Source organism: Falco cherrug, chromosome 17 (genome assembly GCF_023634085.1).
Source record: "Falco cherrug isolate bFalChe1 chromosome 17, bFalChe1.pri, whole genome shotgun sequence".
NCBI classification, from domain to species: domain Eukaryota; kingdom Metazoa; phylum Chordata; class Aves; order Falconiformes; family Falconidae; genus Falco; species Falco cherrug.
The window spans coordinates 2,487,461-2,510,441 of record NC_073713.1 but is presented as its reverse complement, the minus strand read 5'-3'; the positions used below and the strand labels follow the sequence as shown (position 1 = coordinate 2,510,441).

Here is a 22,981-nt window from a genome sequence, read left to right as displayed (position 1 = left end):
TCCTGGCTGGAGGCTAAGGGAGGCTTGGATCAGCCAGTGCCTTCCTTACTTCTCCCTTTTAGGTTTGCCCATGTTTTCCTGGAGTCTGGGACTTATGTTTTCAGGGATAAGACCATTCAGGAACACTTTCTGATTGTGACTGTGAATGAAGCAAATGTGGGCTGTGACCCCAGAGATGTGTCCTTCCAGCCCTCTTCCCTGTTCCAGCTGGCCAGACGTGGGGTTTTGAAGCAACAGAATCTGAACTTGGCTCCTAACTGGGCTGCTGTCACAGGTACAGCCAAAACACTGACCTTGAACCTTGATGCTTAGCCATGACCTTTCTGGTACCTCTTTGGGTGTTGTTAAAACAAGTATTTTGGTTGGGTGTTGTTTAGTTGTGGGTTTTTTGAAATACCATAAAACCACTGCCTTTGTCAGTTTTAAGCCCTTTTTCCAGTAAAGCTTCTCTTCCTGAAAGTTCACTGCTCTCTAGCCAAGAACCTGCCTGTGTAGGAGCTGAAGCAAGGAGAAAGGAAAGAAGCAGTTGTGTTTTTCCCCACACCCTGCTTGAAGAATTCAAGTAATTGAGGGTTTTGTTTTCCCTGGCTTGAAAGCAGAAAGTGCCACTGTGTTTCCGTGATAAATGATGCATTTAATTTCAATATAGTTTAAAAGTTCACTAAAAGCTAAACACAAGGGCAGTTAAGGTCTTTCCTCAAGGCCATACCTCTGTGTAAGCGCTGTGTACACACCAGTCCCTTGTCCATCAGTGGGAGGACGCTAAAGCAAAGAGAAATGAAAGTGTGACTTGCAAGCATGATCCTTGGTTCTGTCCCCTTCAGCTGGTAATGCTGAAAACTTTTTGCCTCGTTGCCTGTGTGCACTGGATCAACAAGGCGAGAAGCAGAAGCCCACGTAATGAATACGAAAGTTGCTAAATGTTGGTTTTGTGGGGGAGGGAGGCTGTTCAGTGAAGTGTAAAAGGGAGACCGTGTTGCTGATGCACATAGTTGCCTGTGTTTCTTACTTCTTGCCATCACTCTTGGCTTCCTCAGTGGTCCTCTTTGTTCTGGGCTTCCTAATTGTGGTGCTGACAACCCTGGCTATAGTGCTGCAGCCTGCTGTCCCAATCATTAGCCCCCTGAAGAGCTGGAAGCCACGATGGAGGAGCCTGGGCGAGCCGCACATCCCACCAGAGTACATCCTCCTTAAAGACAGGTAAACCGCCCTTGTGTGGGTATCTGGAGCTCAGACCTTGATAGTACAAAAGTATGTCCTGTTGCAGTTCCTGAATCTCTCATTCCCCGATGCTGGACTTCTTGCCAGCTTTACAGTATGCTGAGTTTCTAGCTGCACAAGCAGTTTCTTGGGATTACCCAGGAATTCCCCAGCAATATTCCAGCTCTCTTTCACTGCAGTGTATGACAGCTCTGTTGTCATCTGCACAACAATTATTGCCTGAATTACCTGGCCTAGGTTTCCTCTGCATGTTTTGACTTCAAAATCTAGACAAGAACCCTATCCTTCTGCTTGAACTAGGCTGATGATGCTGTGGTATCTGATGTTACTGAGAAGAATGAGATGCTCTTCAGCCTCTTTGTCATTTCCTCTAGCCTTCGGTTCTATCAAACTGTTGGTCCTCATGGTTCTGGAGAGGATGCTGACTTTGGAGAGAAGGGAGCTGCGCATAATGCAGGTGAAGTGCTGTGCCAACTCCAGGTGTCCCACTGGTTTCTTCCCACTTATTCCCCATTCTGTTGTCTTCTGTTTAACTGTCAAGTATGAGATTTTGATACCTCGTTTTGATACCTCGAAATCTGCATGCAAACACTGGCGCTTTGCCTACTGAGCACTCTCCTGTTTGTGCACATTTGCACCACACACCCCAAACTTCTGTCCTAGGTTTATTTGATCTCTTTAGTTGGGGAGTGTAACCTCCTGTCATTGGAATGGGTTGGCGTTGTCTCCTTTAAGAGTTAGGAGGGTAAGTGGCCAGCCCTGGAAAGTCCTTTAAAACAACAGCGGGTTCAGATAACTAGTGAAGAAAATAAAGATCTTTAAAAATACTTCCTTGGGTTCTGTTGGTCATTCAGTTCTCTGAAGGCACATGACTCTTGGTGCTTGTTCGCCTTCTGGGGGTGACCTCATCTTGGGAATTTCGGGATGTTCACAGGGTACAGCAGGTCCAGAGCCCAGCAGATGGCACCATCTAGTGATGCTGAGAACAGCTTACAGGGAAGTAGCATCCTGACAGTTTACTGGACAAGTTAGGAGTCGATAGTAACGCTCTGTCATCCTCCCCCTCACGCAGGAACGAGACCTCTTACATCTCTTGCCTCATCCGTTTTCCTCCTTCACAGAACACAAAATGCTGTTGCCTCCTATGGATAGGCAGTGCCCCCCTCTGGAAAATAAAGTATGATAGAGTTGTGGCCAGTGATTAAGTGTGAGCCTTACCTTGTGTTTCAGAAGAGCGTTCTGCACTGAGGGTTCTGGAGGATTTCAGTGTTCGCACCCTGTACGATAAGCTGGAAGATCAGAATTTGCATCTGGCATCTCAGCTGGCAAAGCACAGGATGGATGTGTTGGCATTTTACAATGGAATCAGCCAGCAGATTCAAAGTCTTGTGGTCAGTGTGAAGGAACAGTTGAGGGAAGGGAGTCTTGGAACTGTAATTTGTAAGATAAGTGGTTTCCCTGATGTGGCAGTTTACTGAGGGATAGCTCTTAATCCTTTCGGTACCTTACTTTGGCATAAAATAACTACGCTAATCTCTGTTTTGATAGGAAAGGCAAAATGTGGAATAGGTGGATTGTGAGGCTTGCAGAGTCTAATACTGCTGCTTTCTGTAATCAGGACATGGTGCAAGCACAGGACTCTGAAGGCCTGAAAATCTTTGTTGAGCGAAGGATTTGTGAGTGTAAAAATGCAGACAGCAGCCGGGCAGCAGTGGGTGCCGAACAATGCGATCAACACTGTAGCAACGACTTCGTGGCAGGTGAGAGAACCAGGTCAAGAGAGGAGTGATGTGTAAGGGTGGCATCAGCGGACCAGTTGAAAACAAGGCATGGCTCATACATGAGACGAGATCCCACAAGATCATGTCTTCCAGTGGTGGTGTCGTTCTGTAAGGGCTGACAGACTGTCGGGTGAGCTCAACGGGAAGACAGATCTGTCAGCTTAGGAAAGGGTAAGCACGGTTATCTGGAAGTGTTACAGCACGAGGTGTCTTGGAGCTGTCTTGTGGAATTTCCAAAGAAAGGTTCCTGCCCTTGGTTTTGCTCTGGAGATATCATTCTTCATGTGGTTCTGTAGAAGGCCTTTTAAATTGCTTGTCGGGTTCATTAGGTGCTCCATGGCAAGAGGCAACAGAATTAATGAAAGCTCTGGAAATGCTTCTTGGGAATGCTCCGTGTAAGAACGTAGCTGTGAAACAAGCGATGGAGCTAAAGGTCCACGGGCAGGAGGCGGTGGCAGTTGTATCCTCGCTGGACAGCCTGGCCAGTGAAAGTAAACCAGAAGTAGTGGAAGGGCAGGTGAGTTGCAGGTGTCTGTTGTTGGGCCATCTCTCACCTTTTTGCTAGTTTTTCCACTTGCCCATTTATTTTAACAGTTGGGCCCTTTCTGTCCCACAGGATCGTGAGCTTTTCAGTAGGAAAGACGCTTTCTTCAGCTTCCCTGGACATGAAGAACATGGTAAGGGCAGTGACTTAGTTGTGGGTGCCACGGGTGGTTTTCAGAGATCATAGTAGAAGGCTGATTCCATGAAGTCTAGGTTAAGAGTGGATATGTATGTTTGTTAACAGAGCAAATGTATAATTACTTTTCCCATTTATGTGATTTCTTACTTAACTTTCTGCTGAGGACAACAAAATTTCTCCAGTAAGGGGAAAGTCACTTCTGCCTCCTCTGTCCCTCTGTAAGAGTGAAGTCAAGGAGCTTTTGTCCCCACAGACCCTTTACACATATATTGAGTGACTGCCTGTAAAGAAGAGATTGAGTGTCATTATACTTACTAAACACGACTATGGGGAGCTCAGGAAAACTCTGTACCATCAGTTCTGTGATCCTCACAGCCTCTGGGTAGACGTTCCCTGTGCTCAATAGAGTATTTGCTCATGGCAGCATGTATATTGCAGTCATTCAGCCATGAGGAGCCTCTACTTACTTGAGGAGTAGAAGTGCCTCCCTGTTTCCTTCAGGTTTCGATCTCCAGTTGGCTTATCTGGCTGAGTTGGAGGTGGAGGGCCTGATAGCAGCTTCCCCCCTTGCCAAGACTCTGTGTGAGATCAAGCAAGCTTTGGTGAACCTGCAGCAACCTTCAGACCTTGTTAATCCAGGTAACAAATCTTAGTCTGTATGGTGGTTTCTGTTTCCCTATAGTGGATAGGAAATAAGATTACAAAATGGGATGGAGATACGTTGTCTCTCCTCCTTGGTGTAAAACATACATGCAGGTCATTGAAAAGAAGTCAGCAGAAGGCCAATAAGCAGACCAAAGTACATAACTAATTCACAGGTGTAGGCTTGTTTCCTTCTTTCTCTCAGCAGGTACTTAGAGGATTTTTGCTTCTTATTAATCCATTTGTAAGAGCTTTTCTGTTCATCATAACAGGTTTCCAGGGAAAATGTTGCAATGTAGCCAAGATCTGTGATCTTACCAAGCAGTTTACCAGCAAAGGAATAAGGCATCTGTTCTCTTCATGTGTACTGGTTGATAGCTGTAAATAAACAAAGAGTTAAAATAAGCAGTGTGTCTTCTGAACTGAACGCTTTCCTCAAGCTGCTGCTGAATTTTTAGACTGATGCTTAGAGTTTGCCTTTATTAATGGTGTGGGTTTGGTGTAATTATGGGTGGATCCTTTGCATTATTTTGAAATTCAGATACAGTGAGCTCTGCAAAGGCCTGAATATGCGAGTGACATGCACTGTGCAGCTTGCCACGTACTCTGGAGCCAGTGCAGAGTGCTGGCGGTAGATCCTGTTATGGTTTTTTGCCCATTGGACTAGGTTGCCTTAGTGGTGGCATAGCAGTTCCTCAGTGCTGTCCACTGAATTTGCACTCTGCTTTTGTTTTGGATTTCTGTAACAGACAGCAAACATCAAACAAGCATGGGGAGCTCAGCCCTCTTCTGAGCTGCTGGATTCTTGGGCCACAAAGAGGGATGAAACTCTGCTGGAAATGAAGAGGAGCTGCATTGCTCAGAGGATTGAAGAGACCAGAAGCAGAAGTATTTCATCTTTTGTGAAGTGAAATAGCCACCAGCTCATTTCCTTGAGGAACCTAGTTTATCCTTGGCAATGGCTGAAGGTGGATTATTGGAGAATGTGCGTGTCTGTGGACAGAGTTGCCGTACCTGAAGTATCAGAATAGATGTGTGTTTAGTTAGAGATGTGCTTGGTCACTTACATAATGAATAGTCCATATTCCGTTTGCTTAATCTGATTGAAATACTTTCACACTTGCCTTCGATTATTAATAATTTGTAGACTTGAGAAGGAAGCTGAGGTTCTTGACATTGTTTACTAATTGTATAGTTTTCATTGTTAAGTCAGTAAAGCAGAAAATATGTGAGGCCATGGGTATGGCTAGAGCCATACTTCTAGCCCTTGGCCAGCATCTCTCCATTGCTTCTGCATGTTTTCAATATATTGTGTGAGATCTACTGGCAGAGACCTTGAAGACCTCTAGAGATGTCATTTCTTTGAGGAAAGAGTACACTTAAACTATTCCTAGTAGCAGTGACTGCAGGGAATGGTGTAGCTGCTGGTGTCCAGTGCTTTGGGAGCCTGATCTTTAAAATGAAAACATCCTTCCTACCGTTCTTATTCTTTTGATCTGTCTGTATGAGGCCAAGAGAGCCTGGCTGTGAAGAGGGCTATGCTTCTGTGGAACAGGAGCAGAATCGGAACACCTGCTCCATCTCTTCCTACACAGTATTCCTTAGTTCCAGGTGGAGTACAGCAACGTAGTATTTCTTGACTGTGAGCCAGCACAGTACCTTGGCAACCCCCACAGGTAGGCTTCAGCCAGCTCTTTCCACCAGCAAAGCCCGTTCTCTTCTCACTGCAGTGTTTACTGAACTGCTTATCTGTGAACGGCGGACCCACTCCTTCATGGTTCCTAGGCACAAATCGGTGTCTGCACCTTCTGCCTTTGCATAACCATAGTGAGTATTAAGAGAGCGAGACTTCAGTGCCCAAGAGCCAAGACAGAAGCTCTCAGTTTTACTTCCACTAATGGTGTCTCTGGATCCAGAGGAACTGCAAGGACTTTTGCCACCATCATTTTGGTGGTTCCGTGTTTTCTGAGCTTGCTCCCATAAACAAAAGATTTGGTCTGGCTCCTTTGCAGCTCCACCTTGGGAGAATTTAGGTGCTTACTAACACTTTGAAGGGACTTTCAGACAATGGGAACCTACAGGCAAACACTACAAAACACCTGCAGGTTACTCTCTGTGATTGCCTGTTCTAGAACATAGTAGTGAAAAAACTGTCATTGCTCTCCTCATTGCTTTCTTTTTTAGATTATCAGCAGGTATGTTTGTAACAGTACTACATGGAGGTAAGCATCTTCAGTGATTGTTGTATATCCACAGGGAAACATGGTACCCAGACAGGTGATAAAGTTATCTCTGTGGCAAATTGTGGTTCCAAGTTATATTTGTAAAAGGCAGGGTGGAAGGTAATAGTAAATAAAATCTATCAGCTTTTTCATTGTAACATTTTTCCAATGGAAACATTTTTTTGCTTTAAATCAAAACTAAGATGCATATGGAACTTTTGCTAGAAGCTTTCAGTTATCCCACTGTGGTTTTCTTAACAAGTACACTTTAGTCATAAGTAAACATTATTCAGTTTCAGAATATTTTGGGTCTCTTTTTTTTTCCCCATAAAGCCAAAGAATATCAATGAAAAGACCAGATTTTCACACAGCGTTTCGATTTGTGCTCTGTTAATAGGTACTTGGAAAGAACAAATAAAAAGAGGAGTGGTGCAACCAGTGGTTTTGTTCTGCTCCTGAAGTATTTACTGTTGATAGCTCTTTTTCTAGTGGTCTATGGAATCTTCTGGACGTCCAGCGCTGTCTGGAGTAGCTGTGAAGTCCCCTCGCATTCAGAAAGGTGCTATTTCCCTGAGACTGCTGATAAGAATGATCAAGTGCAGGGTCACTTAATTTGGAATTTGGAGAAGGGTCACAGGGCTGTTGTTTTTTCTTCGGTTGCTTTGACTCATGCCTCTCAACAGAAAATGAAAGGGCCCTTTTCAACATTCAGTGTAAAGTTCAGCTTCCCTTGGAGAGCATCACACACTGCTGTGGCTGTGAGAAGGAAGGCATGGCTGAGTTCCCTGGAAAGGAACCTCTTTGGGTTATGGCTCTGTGTGTCTCTCTGATTTCTGAAACGAGCAGGGTGGTTTCTGCTGACTCTGTCTTCCAGTGTGAAACTGTTGTCAAGCTTCCCAGTGTGTTAATGAAGCCAGATAATGTTCCCAGTGGTGTTTGTTGCAGTTACTGAGGCCGCCCCTGGCTGTGCTCATTATCTGGTTAATCCTTACCTCTTACACACAGGCAGCTAGAATAAAGTGCTTTTAAAAGCTGTTAGAAGAAAAAGTTCAATGAAAATGTCCATCTGAAGAAATTACCCAATAAAGGTTTCATTGCTATGTCAGCACCTTGAAATGTGCTAACAACCCACATCTGCTGGTGGATTCTTTGCAGGTTTTCATGCTCAGCCCTTAAATACAACCATGTTAACTAAGCCTATCAAGTTGCCACTGATGAACATAACCATACTGGCCATCCACTGAATTCTCCTAGACCGTAGCGGCTGCAGTGTATTACAAGCCAGCTTATCCCACAGCAAAAGAGGTTTGCACTGGGTTGTATGAGCTGGGTTTGACTTGACATAAAGTATATGCATCGATATAACGTGGCTGACTGACCACTAGGATGAGGGGCAGGCAATTGTTTTGAGATGGTCCTGCATCATGGTACTCAACTAAAATGCACCCAGCCTTTGGGCTGTTTTTCAGATGTAGGTTACTTTTGCATCGTTGAGACATATCTTGAGTTTAATTGCCATAGCTTCCTGCCCTTGAACCCTGACCTAGACTTCTGTGTGCTGCAGGTGGGATTGAACTGGCAGATGAGAATGGCCTGGTGAAGAATTTGCTTCAGAACCAAGACCGCTACACATCGACTTCTGAGTGAGATGAGAGCAAATTTTGTGTACTACTGTGTCACGTGTATGTAAATTCACAAATGTCTGTGGTGGAGATGCTTTTATTTTCCTTTTTGGCTCAAGAAATACCCACACACAGATGAAGGTTAAAAGTTAAAGAGGATTTTTGTTCTGGATTCCCAGCTTGAGCCTCTGAGCATCCTTAGCTCCATTCAGAGACAGTAGGACCTAATGATCTTGAACACTTACTGAAGACAGAGCTGAGGTACCAGAAATTGGGCATTGAAATTAAGGCTGCTTTTGAAAATGCTCTAGTGGAAGTCAAGATTTGTCTCTGTGTAGGACAGAGGTTTCCTGATAGTCCCAAATGTTCTTTTGAAAGTTTCTGGGTTTAATGCCATGCTTTTATCTATCACAGGACATGAAGGCTCCCAAAAAGCTGGTTTTACGCTACTGCTGAAAGACCACAGCACTGTCACTCCAGAGTTCCTGGGTAGACAGCCTGAAGCAGGTGTTTATATAATTGTGTTCTCCAACATGAGAGCAGAGAATATCATATCAGTTGTGCTCCTAGAGGAGGAATAAAAGCCTGAAGTAAAGAAGGTTTTTAATTTATAGCCAAAATACGATTGTTCTTCCCAGAATGAAAACTAACTAAAGAAGAAAATGCTTGTTGATACCTTTCCTTTGCGCATGAAGTACTGGAGTTGTAGATGATGTAGTGTGTACCACAGAAGTACAAGGATTACGTTTGATCTTCTCAGCTAATTTTTTTCTTCTCTCTGCAGCCAAATTGGAAAAGTGGGAAGACTTGAAAGTGTCACCTACCAGAGTGAAATCCCGAAATTATGATAAACAAACAATCTTGCTTTTGGAAGTTACATCCACAGAAGGTGAGCCCTTGACCTGAGCGAAATTAATATTTATGCTTTCATTGGGTCCCCAGCACCTATCCGTGAGGGTACTGTGTTTCTACCACAGGTAAAAGGAGTCATTCACCACAGCGCCACAAGAATAAAACTGTGGCTTCCCCTTTGAAAGAAACTGGGAAACTCTAATAATGACAAATCGAAGGAGTTGCTTGGTACTGAGTTTGGAGGCTGTCCTTATGCTTGTTGGTTTATTCCTTGATTAAACAATTTGTTGGGTTGCTTCCAGAAGCCTGAAATAGTAAATACCTCATTTCTATGTGAAAATAGTCTCACTAGCTCATCAGTGAATCGGTTTGAAGCCAAGTACGTGCTTAATAACTTTGCCAAGTGAAGCCTTGATTCTTGCAGACGCGGGCTTATATGGTGAATCACAGAAATTAGCAGGACAAGCTGCAGCCCCAGGTTGGTTCATCTTTAACTCAGTAGTTTTTTTCTGGAATGATTGAAGTATTGAATTAACAAGTCCTTAGTACCTTTTCCTCAACTTCTACCTGACTAGCTTCTATAAATGACTTTGTAACTCCCTAGGTGGTTCCGTGGAACAGAGCCTGTCCCATCTTTCACGTAGTTGATACCACAGTCCTGCTGATTGGCTGTGCTCTTACTTAGAATCACAGACTCGTTGAAGTTGAAAAAGACCTTTGACATCATCAAATCCAACCGTTAACCCAGGACTGCCATGTCTGGTGCTAAACCATGTCCCCAAGCACCGCATCTGCGCGTTTTTTGGAGCACCTCCAGGGATGGCGATTCCACCCCCTCCCTGGGCAGCCTGTCCCATTGCTTGACCACCCTTTCAGTGAATAAATTTTTCCTAATATCCAATCTAAACCTCCCCTGGTGTAATTTGAGGCCATTTCCTTGTATTACAACTGCATATAAAAATGTAGATTATCTTGCAAAAGCTATAGATAAACCTGTCATCTTCAAGGTTACTCTTTAAAAAAAAAAAAAAAAAAGGCTGTAAAACCTAATCAGCGAGAATGTACCTTTATACAACACCCAGTGGTACATTGATCTCGGATACATTCACAAACAATTTAAAAGTTGCAATGCTTGGCCTTATGCAATTCTTTTTTTTTTTTTCGTTGCTGAAAATATTTCAAATTAAACAAAAAGATATCCAAAATGTATTTTTTAACAGTAGCCCCCAAACAAGAAAATGGCTGTTGGGACTCACCAATAAGATCCTGTACACGCTGGTGATGATACAGTGAAATTCACCTGTCTGTTTATGTGAGAACTATATGACAATCTTGGAAGTACTTAGCTGTTCATGTCATGGGAAAATAACATCCATATTTTCTACAAGGAACTAATGCTCGTGGCAAGATCTCAATCACCCAGCAATTAAAATTCCTATTCCTGGCTTTGGAAGCAACAGCAGCGACTGATTTCTATTAAATTCAAGGAGGAAATCTCTGCTTATGGACACACTGTATTCCTCTGCTTTAAATCCATTCAGTATAACACCTGCTTTATGTGTTTTGTTCTGACATATTTTAATGCCTACACAGAATCTCTTTTTTGTGAGATTTGCCGGAGCAATAGGACAAAACGCTTTGACTCGCCATGTTGTTGATTGCAGTTGCAAAAGGTGTGAAGCAATGGAGCTGCAAAATCAGACTGTGCTGATACCAGGGAAGTGCAAAAGTGGCAGCTGATTTGAATTTGTGGAGATCTAATATTTGTCGGGACACAGCATTTTTCTAAGGTAGCATCAGAAATAACAGTTCCTTCAGAGGGAAATCTCTGTTTTCTCTTGAACTTGTAGAATTCAGTCTTGCAAGAAGTCTTGAGAAAATTAAAATTGGATGAAGGGAATAGTTACCCCTGCTAGCTTTTCCTAGGAAAGAAAACAGATGACTCTGAAAGAGCAGCAGACAGACAAGATGACTTCATAAATTAGGCAGGACAAAATCTTGTCTGAATGTAAGTCGTGCAGTCCAATCATTAAAAGAACTGGATGAAACTTGAACTGAGGAAGGGGAAGCTTGGTTTTCCTTGTTACCTTTTACTAACTGGCATTATTAGACCCTGAAAAAGAGACCTGGAAAACCCACTTAACATGTACCAAAAGCAACAGGCATTGATTCCCAGTCTCCCCCTTGCCCATCTGTCAGCCAATGTAAGTTCTGATGAATCAAAGCCCAAAATAACACAAATATGCACTGTTCTCTATGAGAAATCTGCTGCAGCCCATCACTCCTACACCTTTGAGCAACAAAGCAAACAGCTCAATATTCTGTAGCTCCAAAACCATACCAAGTGTACACCTGTGGTATTCTTATCGGGAGAAAAGCTGCTAATAAGCCTATTTCTTGGAGCAAATTTGCCAAGGCAAACACAGATAAAGTGAAGAACGTGGCATTAAAAAAGCTGGTAGTTTCCAGGTGCCCAGCTCTTACCAAATTCTACTGGAAAGCCATTGTGCGTAGGGCTGACAGGTTGCCCTTTGTAAATGGTGCCAGGAGAGGTAGCAGCTGATAACGGCATTGTGGTCAACGAGGAAGTCAACATGGTGTGTAAGGTCAAAGGCTTCTTGTAACGCTGGATGTTGAGGCCAGTCGCTTTTTGGCAGGTGTGAGAAACCGTGTTTTCAGAAGCAGCCTGCCTGAAGCACCAAGCTTGTAGGATCCCCAGACTGAGCTATAGTGCAGTGTTAGAAGGCAGGAGGGGTGAATTACCACAGTCCTGCGTGTAGATCCTGGGCTAACGGCTTTTTTGGAAAAGGGCCAGATAATGAATGTGCTCACAAGTCATACCAGGGGGGAGATCAGAGGAAAAAGTGAGTATTCGTGGTTTGGTTTTACGTTACAACACGGCTGCAGAAATTAGAAATTGGAAGTATAAACAGACGTCGTGCTCTCTTAGTATCTGCTGCTGTGAAGTTGGATTTATTCTGCTTACATGAAATTTCGATATACTTTGCTACAAATTAGGTCAGGACCTGTGGGGCTTTTTTCTGATCTTGTCAGACAAGCCAGAGTTAATTTTTTCTCTTCTAGCAAAAGAAGTGTTGTACACTAGGTAAACAGCCCTTGAACTTTCTCCTGGAGAAATAATTTTAAATTTAAGATGTAAATGTTATTTGAGCCATAGTAAGTCCGGCAGCAAATGTCTCCCATCAATGATTTACCACCCTGAGGAGTTTTTCTGCAGCGTATTTACTTGTGCTTCGTAGGTCAGCAGTAGAACAAGGAAGACTTTTGCAGTATTGTAAATCCTTTGCTTACCTTGGCTTCTCCACCCTCTCTTAGCAAACTGCAGTTCCAAAACTGTTAGCTAAGCTCAGAAAGGAAGTATTCGCGCAGCAGAATCACTCCCCTTGGCTTTTATTCTTTTGTGGGTTTTCTTCTTCCCGCCACGTTCGTTTTCTGGACTGGGAGGAAATTTGAGACTGGGTTATGTACATCCTGGACTCAAGGAGAAACTCACCTTGTGGAAGAGTTTAATCTCAGCAACAAGCAAGCTGGATCCAGCTGCGATCTGAGCAGGAGGCTGTGAAGCCAAGCGGCTACTTCCCCTTGGAGTTACTATTCACGCTTCATTGTGGGGGTGCTGCAGCGGGGGAGCAACTGAGCACCCCAGTTGACCTGTGTGTAACCTGTAAGGAAAGCTCAGTTACAGCTGGCCAGCTGGGAACTGGGGGGATTTGTCTTGGGAACATTCTGTCTGTTCGGGATGTCATGAACTTTCCTCCAAGGTAGCTCATACCTGGCTATTCCAGACAGAAGCACAGAGTAACACAAGCCTCATCTAGCAGAGCTGACTTGAGACCCCTGGGAATTTAAAGCAAAATTCTTTTCAGCCGCAACAAAAGAGAAGAGACTGGTTCTAGCCGGGGCTGTGCTGGTCCCAGTATGGCACAGGGGCAGGGAGAGTTAAGACAAAGTCCTACACGTTTCCCAGAATGACTGACCTGGAGGCCTGACATGAAATCGCAATACGACAGCGTTGTGCTTCTGACCTCACATGCGGGCTTGTGTGTGTAAATAGGGAAGTTGCTACAAGTAGCTGCTTTCTCCAGTTCAGCTCGGAAATGAATTGGGGTAGATCTCTTAATGTTAGCGCTTCGTGAGTCTTTTGAACTTGGGTGGAAAATCGGAGCTGTTATCGGAGCACAGGTTTATGCTCTCCTTTCTCCACGGCTGGTTTTTGGGTACATAGAGCCAGCTGGCAGATTGCTTCTCCAAATCTTGGAGGAATTCGGGCCTCTGATTCTGGAAAGCAGATGGATCTCCTTAGACGAAAGGCCTAGTGCAGAGTAGTACTGTAAGTTAGCAGTCTCCCCACCAGCACATCCAAGGAATATTTCTTTGTGTAATGTTCAGAACTCACACAAAAGCAGTTTTGAGCCCTTTCATATCATAGGTGCCTTATTTATGTACCAGGAAGAAACAGATCAATTTTCCTGGGATAAAATCACTGGACTTCAGGTATTGTCTGCTACAATCCCATAGGAAATTACGTTTGAAACATGCTTTGCCATTGAGTCATTCTTTTGGGGTGACTTTCTGGTGGTATGAATGATATTGTTCAGGAGATTTTTATCAGGCATGAACCCTTCAAGGAAGTTACAGAAGGATAACTCGATTGTCTCCTTATTTTCTTTCATTTTTTTCCATCTCCCAGCAGTTCATGTCACTTGCCATGTGTTCTTGTCTGCCTCCTAATTCACTTTATGTTTTTCAGCTTCTTATTGTAGTTGTCTTGGTTTCTGAGTGATCCTTTCTGGCGTTTAAAATCCGTAAATCATTAGCATCAGTTTGGATTGATGAAACTGATGTTCCATATTCTCTCCCTCAGCCTCTGTAACATAGGACACAGACAGCTGAGTGTCACAGACTCACCTGAGCCGTTTTGCTTTGTTTACTTCCCTGCTTAGTGCACAGAGTCATCATGTCTGCCAGCTGTGAAGGATTCTTCACCTCTGGAACTTCACCTCTGCTGACTCGCCTGTGTGATGGGCAGGAACCCCAGAGCTGCTGGAGCCCGGGGCAGCAGTGGTACATGGAGGTGAGAGGATCTGCTGGTACCAGCAGAGAAGAGAGCGAGCACACAACCCATCTGTGCACGCACTCTCTCCTCCTTCCCTGCTGGTACCAGCATATTCTCCTTACTCAGGTTTAAGCTGGTGCCAGCCTTTATTTAATTTCCTGTTTCACAAAAAATAATTCGGTTTTCTACATAGTTAAAACAAAGGTCGCACCAGCTTTTACAGCTGAGGGACGCCTGTTAGTGGGAGCCTTTTCAAAATCATGGCTTTGAGCTGCATCCCCATTCTGTCCCTGTCACAGAAAGGCCAGAAGGGATGCATCTTTCAGTGTGATGTTGACCAGTACATTAGCGAGACCAGCCTGCCTCACGTAATGCAGACTTAAGAGAAGGCCAGTGTACCTAGGGAAGAGGGGAGGTAAGTGAGAGATTCTTGAGGAAAAGAGAGAAGTTTCTTATCTACAAAATTAATTCTAGGTTGGAAGCTTATTTTCACTTCAGCCAGGACTATTCTAGGTGTTCAGATCTTTTCACAAAAATAGATACAGTGTCTTGTCTTCCTAATCAATCACTTGTGTAGCAGCCTGACGCTGTAAATCCTTTGTTCAAGTCAGACAAGCAGGTATTGCAGTCATGCAAGATTTTCAAATTTGCTGTGCCATTTTTTTTTTGCCACTAAGTTGCAGATCTGTGACAGATCTTGACAGTTTTTGGGCATCTTCTTGAATTCACAAAATAGCCTACAATGATGCTTCATGCAAGACTGAGCAGAGATTCCAGGAGGTTGTGGCCCTGAAAGCGTTAGTGCTGCCTATGAAAGAAAGTTGGAACAGCTTCTGAGTACGTAAAGTAAACTGATGTGCTGGCCTAAATAAGGCCAGGAGCCAAGGTTATTGCAGCAGTGTAGGAAGCGATGTGTGTAGGTATCAGCTGCTCCGTTGGAAAGCCTGGTCTGGGATCGTGAAGCAGTCTTACAGGCCTTCAGACCTGACAAACGGACACCATAGGAATTTCTGCCCAAGAGGCTAGGCTTGTACAGAACAATGTGGTTTTTCCTGTAGTTTCTCAGTTGCATAGCCCAAAAATGTTTTCTCTTTTCCAGTTTTACGAGAGCGGTGGCTGGCGAAGTATGGAGACTATGTAGGGCTGGAACAGTGGGAGAGAAGTGCTGAATGACTGAAGAAATCATAGGTTGGAAAAATGAATAATGCGGTCACTTCTGATATATTTATTGTCGGGATAGTTTCAGGTTAGGGTGTTTCTTGCCTGCTAACAGCAGGTGACTGATAAAAGACCTTTTGCTTTTCCCACTGAGACTGGAGTGAGGCTGGGCCAAATGGTTATTGATCTAACAGTGGGGTTCCACTGTGATGTACAAATGGGCCAGTTACAAGCTCTTCCTCGGGGTGAATTTTGGAGGAACAGAGACTTAGCAGTGGTTGAATTGTGTGTGAAGCTTCAAGGCCGTGCTATTTGTGTCACAGCGGTTATAAAATCACTGTTTTTCTTGATGTTTAGAAGAGGATTGGTCAAGTTGAACAGACCTCGGGTACCATGACAGCACATGGCTCTGTTGGCTCACAGGGGGAGAAATTTCCTATCTGTCAAATCCACTTCATTTGGCAGAGAAATCTGTTACCATTTTTACTGGGGTTTATCTTTTCTGCTTGTTTTGCACCTAACTAAGTGTTTCTTGTCCCTAAGAATATTCATTACCTCTTAGAACCTCTTGGGAGCAGAGGAAAGCTTTTACTGTACGGCTGTAAGTCTTGCTGGTGCACGTGCTTTGGTTTTGTGCTAGCAGGGCTGTCTGCTTGCAGGGAGTTAAAACACATCCCCCGCAGAATTAGAGGCAGCATTTGCTTGTTGCCCATCTCTGTGGCATTTGTGCATCTCGTTGCCTTCCCACTGCTGCTTGAGAATGGGCTTCACTGTACTTCTCCCTCCTTCTAGGAGGTTCTTTGTACTGGCTGTAAAAGCCTATCTTCAGTTGATAACCCGGATCGTTTTAGGAGTATAAATACTGAAATATGTCTGTTCCAAAAGTGTGTGTATTTAGCAAAGCATGTCACAGGTGTGCCTGCGTGCAGGGTGTGTGGGAGGGTGCAGGTGCCCCCCAGGTGTGGTGGTGCCCACCCCTGCGAGCAGCTGGGCACCCTCGTTAGCGAGCATTGGGCACAGCTGAGCAGGGCTATTGTCCAGGCATGTCGGGTGCCCCCGGACAGACTCGCTTGTGCCGTACCTCTGAGTAGGCAAGGAGTATTTAACCGGCCTGATGAAGTGGTGCTTTTTGGGCTGTGGTTGCGGTAAGTCCCCAGGCAGCACTCGGGGGGTTTGGGGGGAACTGGTGGAGCCTCGGCGCTTCACCCCAGGAGGGCTTGGTGAGAGGCTGGCTGGCTCTGTGGCTCCTGTGAGCCTGGGGCCATGCTCCTCTGCCTGCCCATGAATGCAGGCGAAATGGAGCACGATCTGGCTTGACCCATACTGGCACCAGCTGGGGGTGACCACCAGCCAGCTGAATTTTCCTTGGAGGAGCTGTGGCTTGGCCAGGCTCCCCGGTGGCTCCCTGAGGCACAGGTAGCCTCAGGCTCAGCTCCTGGAGGTGGCATGGCTACCTTGCTGTCCTTAATTAAACCTTTAGGACTTAGGCTTTTAAGCTCACTTTCATAGAGATCTGGTTGGAGGTTTTATCATTCGGTTTTTCAAGAAAAAGAACAATGCTTTCTCTCGTTTGGTCTAGCTTTTTGCTTGAAATTTTTATGAAACCCAAGACAGAAGGAATTAGTCTTCTGGTCTTCTCAGAAAGAATCATCGCTTGTTGTGATTCATTTTCCAATTAAAGTGGCAGTAGTTGAAAAGCAGTGGTGTTTCAGAATAGGTTGTTAAATAAAAGATGTAGTTCTAGACTGTGGGTTTTGCTGCTTTGCTAAATGGGTCTGCTGTAAAATCCATGTTTATCCTTAAATGCAGCATACAGTGTTGCTCTGACTGGGCTAGTGGGCATTCTGCTTAAAATTCCTAGCAGAACTGCAAGGGTTTAGCAGCACTAAAGCAGCTAAAGCTGATTCCATTTGAGCTTTGTTTCCTAAATGGTATGCTTAGTAATGTGAGCATTTAAATGATGCCAAATGAGCTCTGAAGATAGTATCTTGCAGGTAACAAATGGTAGCTCATGTTGCCGTGGTGATTATGATTAGTCCAGAGAATCTCCTAGGTAGGCGAGTGCTGGGGGTAAATATCTTTGCATCTAGCATTTCTCTTTGTCTTTGGTTTTCATTTATGGCCTCAAATGTTGCACCTTCAAATTAAACTCTTTCAGCTTAAAAATAAACTTCACAATGTGGAGTTGAAGGAAACTCGTTATGGGTCTGAGTAAGAAATTGAGTGTCGTGTCATTATGAATGCAAACTACATTGTGCTTTCTGGTGCTGTTACCTGGAATTAGATGGATTGAGTGATTATGCCCGAAAATATGTGCTCCCAGGGGGTCTTTCAGACTGGTGGGTCTGGACTAGTTTTTCAGTCATTGCAAAATAATGTTTTGGAAAAAGTTCATGAACTGACCTAGTTAAAGCAGGTGTAATAAGGCATGACTTAGGAGAAGGTGTTTTTCCTCTGTGAAAATCTCTAGTATCAGAAGAAATTAATGCAGCCAGCATAACAGTGCCTGAGAGTTTTTGTCAGAGGATGGGGCTGGAATAAATCATTGGGGTCTCCGTAAATCAGGATGCTCTAGGTTGTGTAGCAGTAAAGAGATTTCTGAGACTACGTCAAGGCTCAAGAGTGGCACCATAATCCTCCCCTGGCAGTGCAATGTTGTCTCTCTCCTTATGGCTTACATGAACTTGCTTTGCTACATCCCAGACCTGCAGTAAGGCCCTGGAGAATTCATTACCCTCGCGAGCAGCCAGCCCAGAGTCCTTTGTGTGGTGGTACAGCAGCGGTAATCTCTTGAATTAGAAGAATAAATAAACTGACTTGGGTGTGTCTTCTTAGCAATGTTGCGATCATTTCTATTTTCAGTAAGCATTGACACGGTTGTGAGGAGAGCAGTTGTCCGCAAATGTTTGAGGGGAAAAAATGAATTTCTGCATTTTCCTTCCTCCTCTAGTGGAGGTGCACCTGGGCCAGCAGCCTTGTGGTGTCTGCTGAAGAGGTTCCTTGCACTGGAGGTGCTGCCACCAGAAAAGGTAATAAGAATAATTTTCACTGTATAATTTGGCTACAGTTTTTGTGTTGAAATGTGACCACTGCCTATAAGTTAATGACAGTGAAGACATTCTCCACTTCACAGAAATACAGGTCTTCACTGTATCCCTCTAGTCTCCACTGAAATGCCAACATCACAAGCTTTCTCAAATAATTATTCAGCTCTTGCATCATATTATGTGATCTAAAATGTAATACTGAGAATTCCTAGTTGTTTAATAATTTTGAGAGGGGATAAGTATCCTACATGAGGTCTGCAAAACTGATTTATAGGGAAAGGAAGGTGCTTTACATGTACTCGTCACTGCGCTTAGGTATTACACATGTCCCTTCTGCTACTGCCACAACCAGTTTTATATTTGAGCACAAGGGAAAATTCAGACCTGCCACATGCAAGAACTTTAGCTCTTACACAGTTATGGTAGAAGGTGGGTATTATTTGTTACTATCTTGAAGCTCGGCTCACCCCAAGATAAGTAGCTCATAACTCTTGACTTGTTCAAAATCTGTGTGTTAGTGGGATTTTATATGATACTTCCTAACTCTAGCGTGAAATCTTGTCACGAATACTTTTTTGAGCAACATACGAACAGGGCCAAGAAGGCAGCCCTTACAACGGAGCACAGCTAGTACAATTTCCCTGCCCACATGGCTTCTTACATCCTGCGTCGCACAGCAGGTTTTGCCATCCTTACATTCTCCCTTTCTCCTCAGCTGCAGAGTAGCGCTTGGTCTTTAGCCAGCTCGCCCTTTTCATCTCGCTTGCCTCTTGACCAGAATGCAGGAATTGTCTAGTAACATAGCAGGTGAAAGGGGAAAGGTGTTCGGATTTTTGGAGGTGGGAGGGGGAGGTGGTGGGAGCTAGTTTAAACTAGAGAAAACTGTGCAAAGAAGCTGTTGTTAAAAGGAGCAAAAGGAGGTAAAGGAAAGCTGTGGAGTTTAGCATAATCGGTGGGGACATCTGACCTGTCTAGTCTGGCTGAGGCTGGAGCAAGAAAGCAGTTTTGTGTTAAAGAAAGATTTCTCAGTTTATGAGCTAATAGATAACTGTGGGCATGCTTGCAACATAGTTGTAGGCAGAAAAGAAACAGCCTGTTTGAAGGTATGTTAACCTACAGTTTAAAAAGCTGCTTCTCACCGTTGCGTATCTTGGAGTTATACTTGACTGAGGGAGAACAATGTTTATTCCTGTCGAGGCTGCAGAACTGACTAAAGGAATTTACAAGTAAGAAATGAGTGGAGGAGTTGTGTTTTCTTTTTGCTTTAGTATTTAGCACAGAAGTATTCCTCGTGGTCCGTGGCTATGGTTCCTACATGTTCTCACATCCCTCAAATTATAATAATGATGGCATGCATGCAGTAGTAAGAAACCTGTGCAAGGTTGAAGGCTTCTTGTGATAAAGACTGTGCAAGGCTAAATGGAAAAGCCTTACGTAGACCTGACCAGAAAAGTAAATTATCTTCCTTCACAGCTATAATATAAAGAGCTTGCCAGCTCACGTTTTCAGATTCTGGATTACAGTCTGTGTATTCTGCCCAGATGGGGAATTTAACTGAATGTGTGTAACGTTTTTGATTTGGGAGCCACTAGAACGTGAAGATGTCATGCCATGGTGAATATATTTAACCTGATCACAAATGTGATACAAAACAGATTGAATTAAATAAGTGATGGAGCACCAAGTGTAAGAATTTATGTGTGATACTGCTGCTTAAAAACCTGTTATGAGATTGGAGGGACGATGCCTCTGTGTGTACTTGAATTGCTTCAGTTTGCAGCAGGATTGTACCACCTTCTTTGCACTTCTCCTTGTGAATAATCTTAATGTTGTTTGATGGGTACAGCAATGCTTTCTTGAGTTTATTGGGTTAAATAGGGCCTGTGTTTGAGGACAGTGCCACATTCACTTGCATCAGATAGCATAACCTCATGCCTTAATGTCAACAGAGGATGGCTATACTGGACCGGGAGGTCCTACCTGCTGTTCCCCACACGTGTTGTTATGCAATGACCTGCCTTGCCCTACACAGTGATTCCTAGACTCACTAGTTCTAACAAACACTATGCACGCCAGTGAGCAAATGTAGGATTCATTCTTTCCATGCCTATGGCCTGTTTGTCCATTTTGTCTTAATAGTTTTGAGATCTTTTGTAATACTGTAAAGTCTTAGATTTAGAAACAGTGAATCTGTCTTCAGGTGTCAATGGGCTTTGCCCTTCTTGGAAATGATGTTAATCTTCTGATTTCTTAACTTGTCTGTTCAGTTGCTTTGCCAATCTCCAATTTGGACTTTCTGCTCAGGCATTGATACAGTAAAACAGATTGCAAAGTACATCTTGTCCTCTCAAAGAAAATGTTGGTGAGATGGAGTCACAGGCAGCCAAATTATGGGAGCTGTTAGGTTGCATACTACTCTTAGCCACTGAAGAGGGCTTTGAACTAAAGCAAGATTTGAAATGCAAAGGACATCTTGTTAAAAGCAAAACTGACCCTACAGGTACAGGAGCAGACTGTTTCAGATTCATTTGCTGGTTTTGAGGTTTTTGCTCCAGAGCACACCAGCTGGAGCTTTTTTCTTTTTTTCTTATTTTCTTTTTTCTGTTACTGATCTTCTAGGTGGCTTTTTTTTTTCCCCCCTAAAATGATTATACATGTGGGAAATGTGATGCTGCAGTTCCTCCCCACTCACTTTTGCACAGTGGAGACATGAAGGCATATGTTTGCTAGTTTTCCAATTATTACTGTGACAGATTTAGTTTGCTCTGCTCTCAGGAGCATATGTCAATGCATCACATCAGTCTTTAAAGTTTTTCTCTCAAGCCTTTTTTGTTGTGGGTTTTTTTCCCCCTTCTGCTATTGAGTGGGTTTTTGTTTGTTTGTTTTTTCCAGCTTGCATTACTTTGTTTCCTCCCAGTTTCTTTGTTTAACTCTCTCTTTTTTTTTTTTTTTTTTTTTTCCTTCAAGCCCAGGACATCCGTGTGTCAGAGTTCTCTCTGATGCTGGGGAGGCTGCACTTGTCAGACAAAGGCAGAATGGTTTGCTGTACAGCAAAAGAATGTTCCTAGAAAAATAAACGAAGAAGCCAGATTAGCTTCCAGTGTTACAGTTGTTAACACTGTCACTTGGCCTAGAAATCCTGGAAAATTACTCTTCTGTAGCTGGGTGGTTTTGTCAGTCTCTTTCGGTGTGTTGTAAGACTCTGGGCTTCTGTGTATACAATTTTATGAGTGTGGTTTTGTTTTGCCTTGGCAGCAAAATGATGTTGACTGTGAATGTAGTCGGAGGTGCTGAGATACTCCAAGTAACAAAGGGAGGCCAGAAACCAAACTGCAGGCTGCTGGCTCCGTTTGGAGATAGTACTCACCCCTTCCTCCAGACTGAGGCATTTGTGAGGTGATAACTATCAGGAGTTAGAGCACAACCAGGGAAACTTCTTTTTGTAAGCATTCGGTGAACACCAAATCTACAACGAGCAGGAGAAAACAGGCTTTCTGTTCTGTAGATGGTTTTGCAGAGCAGCCGCTGCATTTCTCAGTGCTTTTTAGGCTTGTCTGTTCTGTGAGTCAACCACCTGCCCAGTTATCTTTCCCACAAGTTGTTGGTTTGTTTTTTTTTTTAACTACATGTATTTTGTTTTTGAAGTGAAACAAATGTAGCTATATTATTTCCTGGTTCTCTGCAGTAATGGCCCACACGCTGTGCAAAAACAGTCTCCCCTTTTTTCTTTCTTCTGTCTATATTTGAACATGTCATTTTGGCTAAGAACTGCAAATCTATAGATGGTGGAGGGCGCGTTATGCTGCTCGCCTGTACAGCTTCTCATATTTTTCCTGTCTTAGAAGACAAAACAGATCAGTCCTGACTACTGACAAATGACAAGGTGTTGAAATGAGTCAGCTTGGCACCTCGCGTAGTTGTTGTTGGTGTCTTACAGGGTTGCATTACCAAGTGATAAGCAGCACATATATCTGGAATTTGGACTCACCCGTTGTTCATGTGTTTATTTTTTGTTGCTCTTCCTTCCTGCTTTCAGTTCCTCTCCTTCACGTCTGTACGTGAAAAACGCTGACATCCAGTGTAATTGATACTCGGTGTAATACCCAGCCAGGTATTTAGGAGAGGAGTTTTGAGGAGGGAGGCTTGCAAAATGCAAAGTAGCTTCTAGCACGCAGGGTGTGGACTTCTGGAGCAGGTGGGTGTTGGGCTGGAAAACACTCTTCTTATTTTCCCCTCCCTCAGTTCTTCTCTTGGCTTCTTTCTCATTGCCCATCCCTCTTTGCTGTTTGCTGCAACAGAAGTTCTCCTTCTGCCTGTTTCTTCTCTAAAGCTCATCTAGATTTGTATGTAAATGTGAAATATCAACATACATTATTTATTGTTTAAAATTGCTAAAGCCTTTGTCTAACAGATGTGGTATCTACTGGTTCTTGCTAAAATGACCATATTAAAGACCTGGTTTGAAATTGAACTTTAACTGTACCTATCTAATGCATCCTAAGGTCTGTTTTGCCATAGAGATTGTGGCCTTTGGAAAGTGAGTATTGAATATGGTATCTCGGTGTGTTCAAATCAACTGCTTGTGCCTTAGTTTTCAAGATATGTTTATCAAAACTCAACACATACTTTTGCAGTATGTTAGTCTGTTAATGGGGGCAAAAAAGCAAGTGTGCACTT

General features: G+C 43.7%; 2 protein-coding genes across 2 annotated transcripts in view; both read left to right on the top strand.

Moving 5' to 3' along the window:
• The first annotated feature begins 67 nt into the window (after nucleotides 1–67).
• Nucleotides 68–7,124, top strand: LOC114016133 (uncharacterized). Its single transcript, XM_027806816.2, has 9 exons — nucleotides 68–274; nucleotides 1,038–1,200; nucleotides 1,596–1,678; nucleotides 2,452–2,612; nucleotides 2,840–2,981; nucleotides 3,332–3,519; nucleotides 3,619–3,679; nucleotides 4,186–4,323; nucleotides 5,076–7,124. The coding sequence occupies exons 4-9, from the start codon at nucleotides 2,559–2,561 to the stop codon at nucleotides 5,117–5,119; spliced, it is 627 nt and encodes a 208-aa protein (XP_027662617.2). The 5' UTR covers nucleotides 68–274; nucleotides 1,038–1,200; nucleotides 1,596–1,678; nucleotides 2,452–2,558; the 3' UTR covers nucleotides 5,120–7,124.
• A 15,240-nt stretch (nucleotides 7,125–22,364) lies between these two features.
• SCN3B (sodium voltage-gated channel beta subunit 3) overlaps nucleotides 22,365–22,981 on the top strand; it is a 55,750-nt gene continuing 55,133 nt past the window's right edge. Inside the window, exon 1 of the mRNA XM_027806799.2 lies at nucleotides 22,365–22,499. The gene's annotated coding sequence lies outside the window, so the exon portion shown is untranslated. The remainder of the gene's footprint in view (nucleotides 22,500–22,981) is intronic.

What these genes read in the sequence shown, in the direction of transcription:
- LOC114016133 (XM_027806816.2), top strand. Translation starts at nt 2,559, where the DNA reads ATGGATGTGTTGGCATTTTACAATGGAATCAGCCAGCAGATTCAAAGT. An exon ending in AGCAGATTCAAAGTCTTGTG is followed by an intron (nt 2,613 to 2,839) that starts GTCAGTGTGAAG and finishes TTCTGTAATCAG; the next exon opens with GACATGGTGCAAGCACAGGA. An exon ending in TAGCAACGACTTCGTGGCAG is followed by an intron (nt 2,982 to 3,331) that starts GTGAGAGAACCA and finishes CGGGTTCATTAG; the next exon opens with GTGCTCCATGGCAAGAGGCA.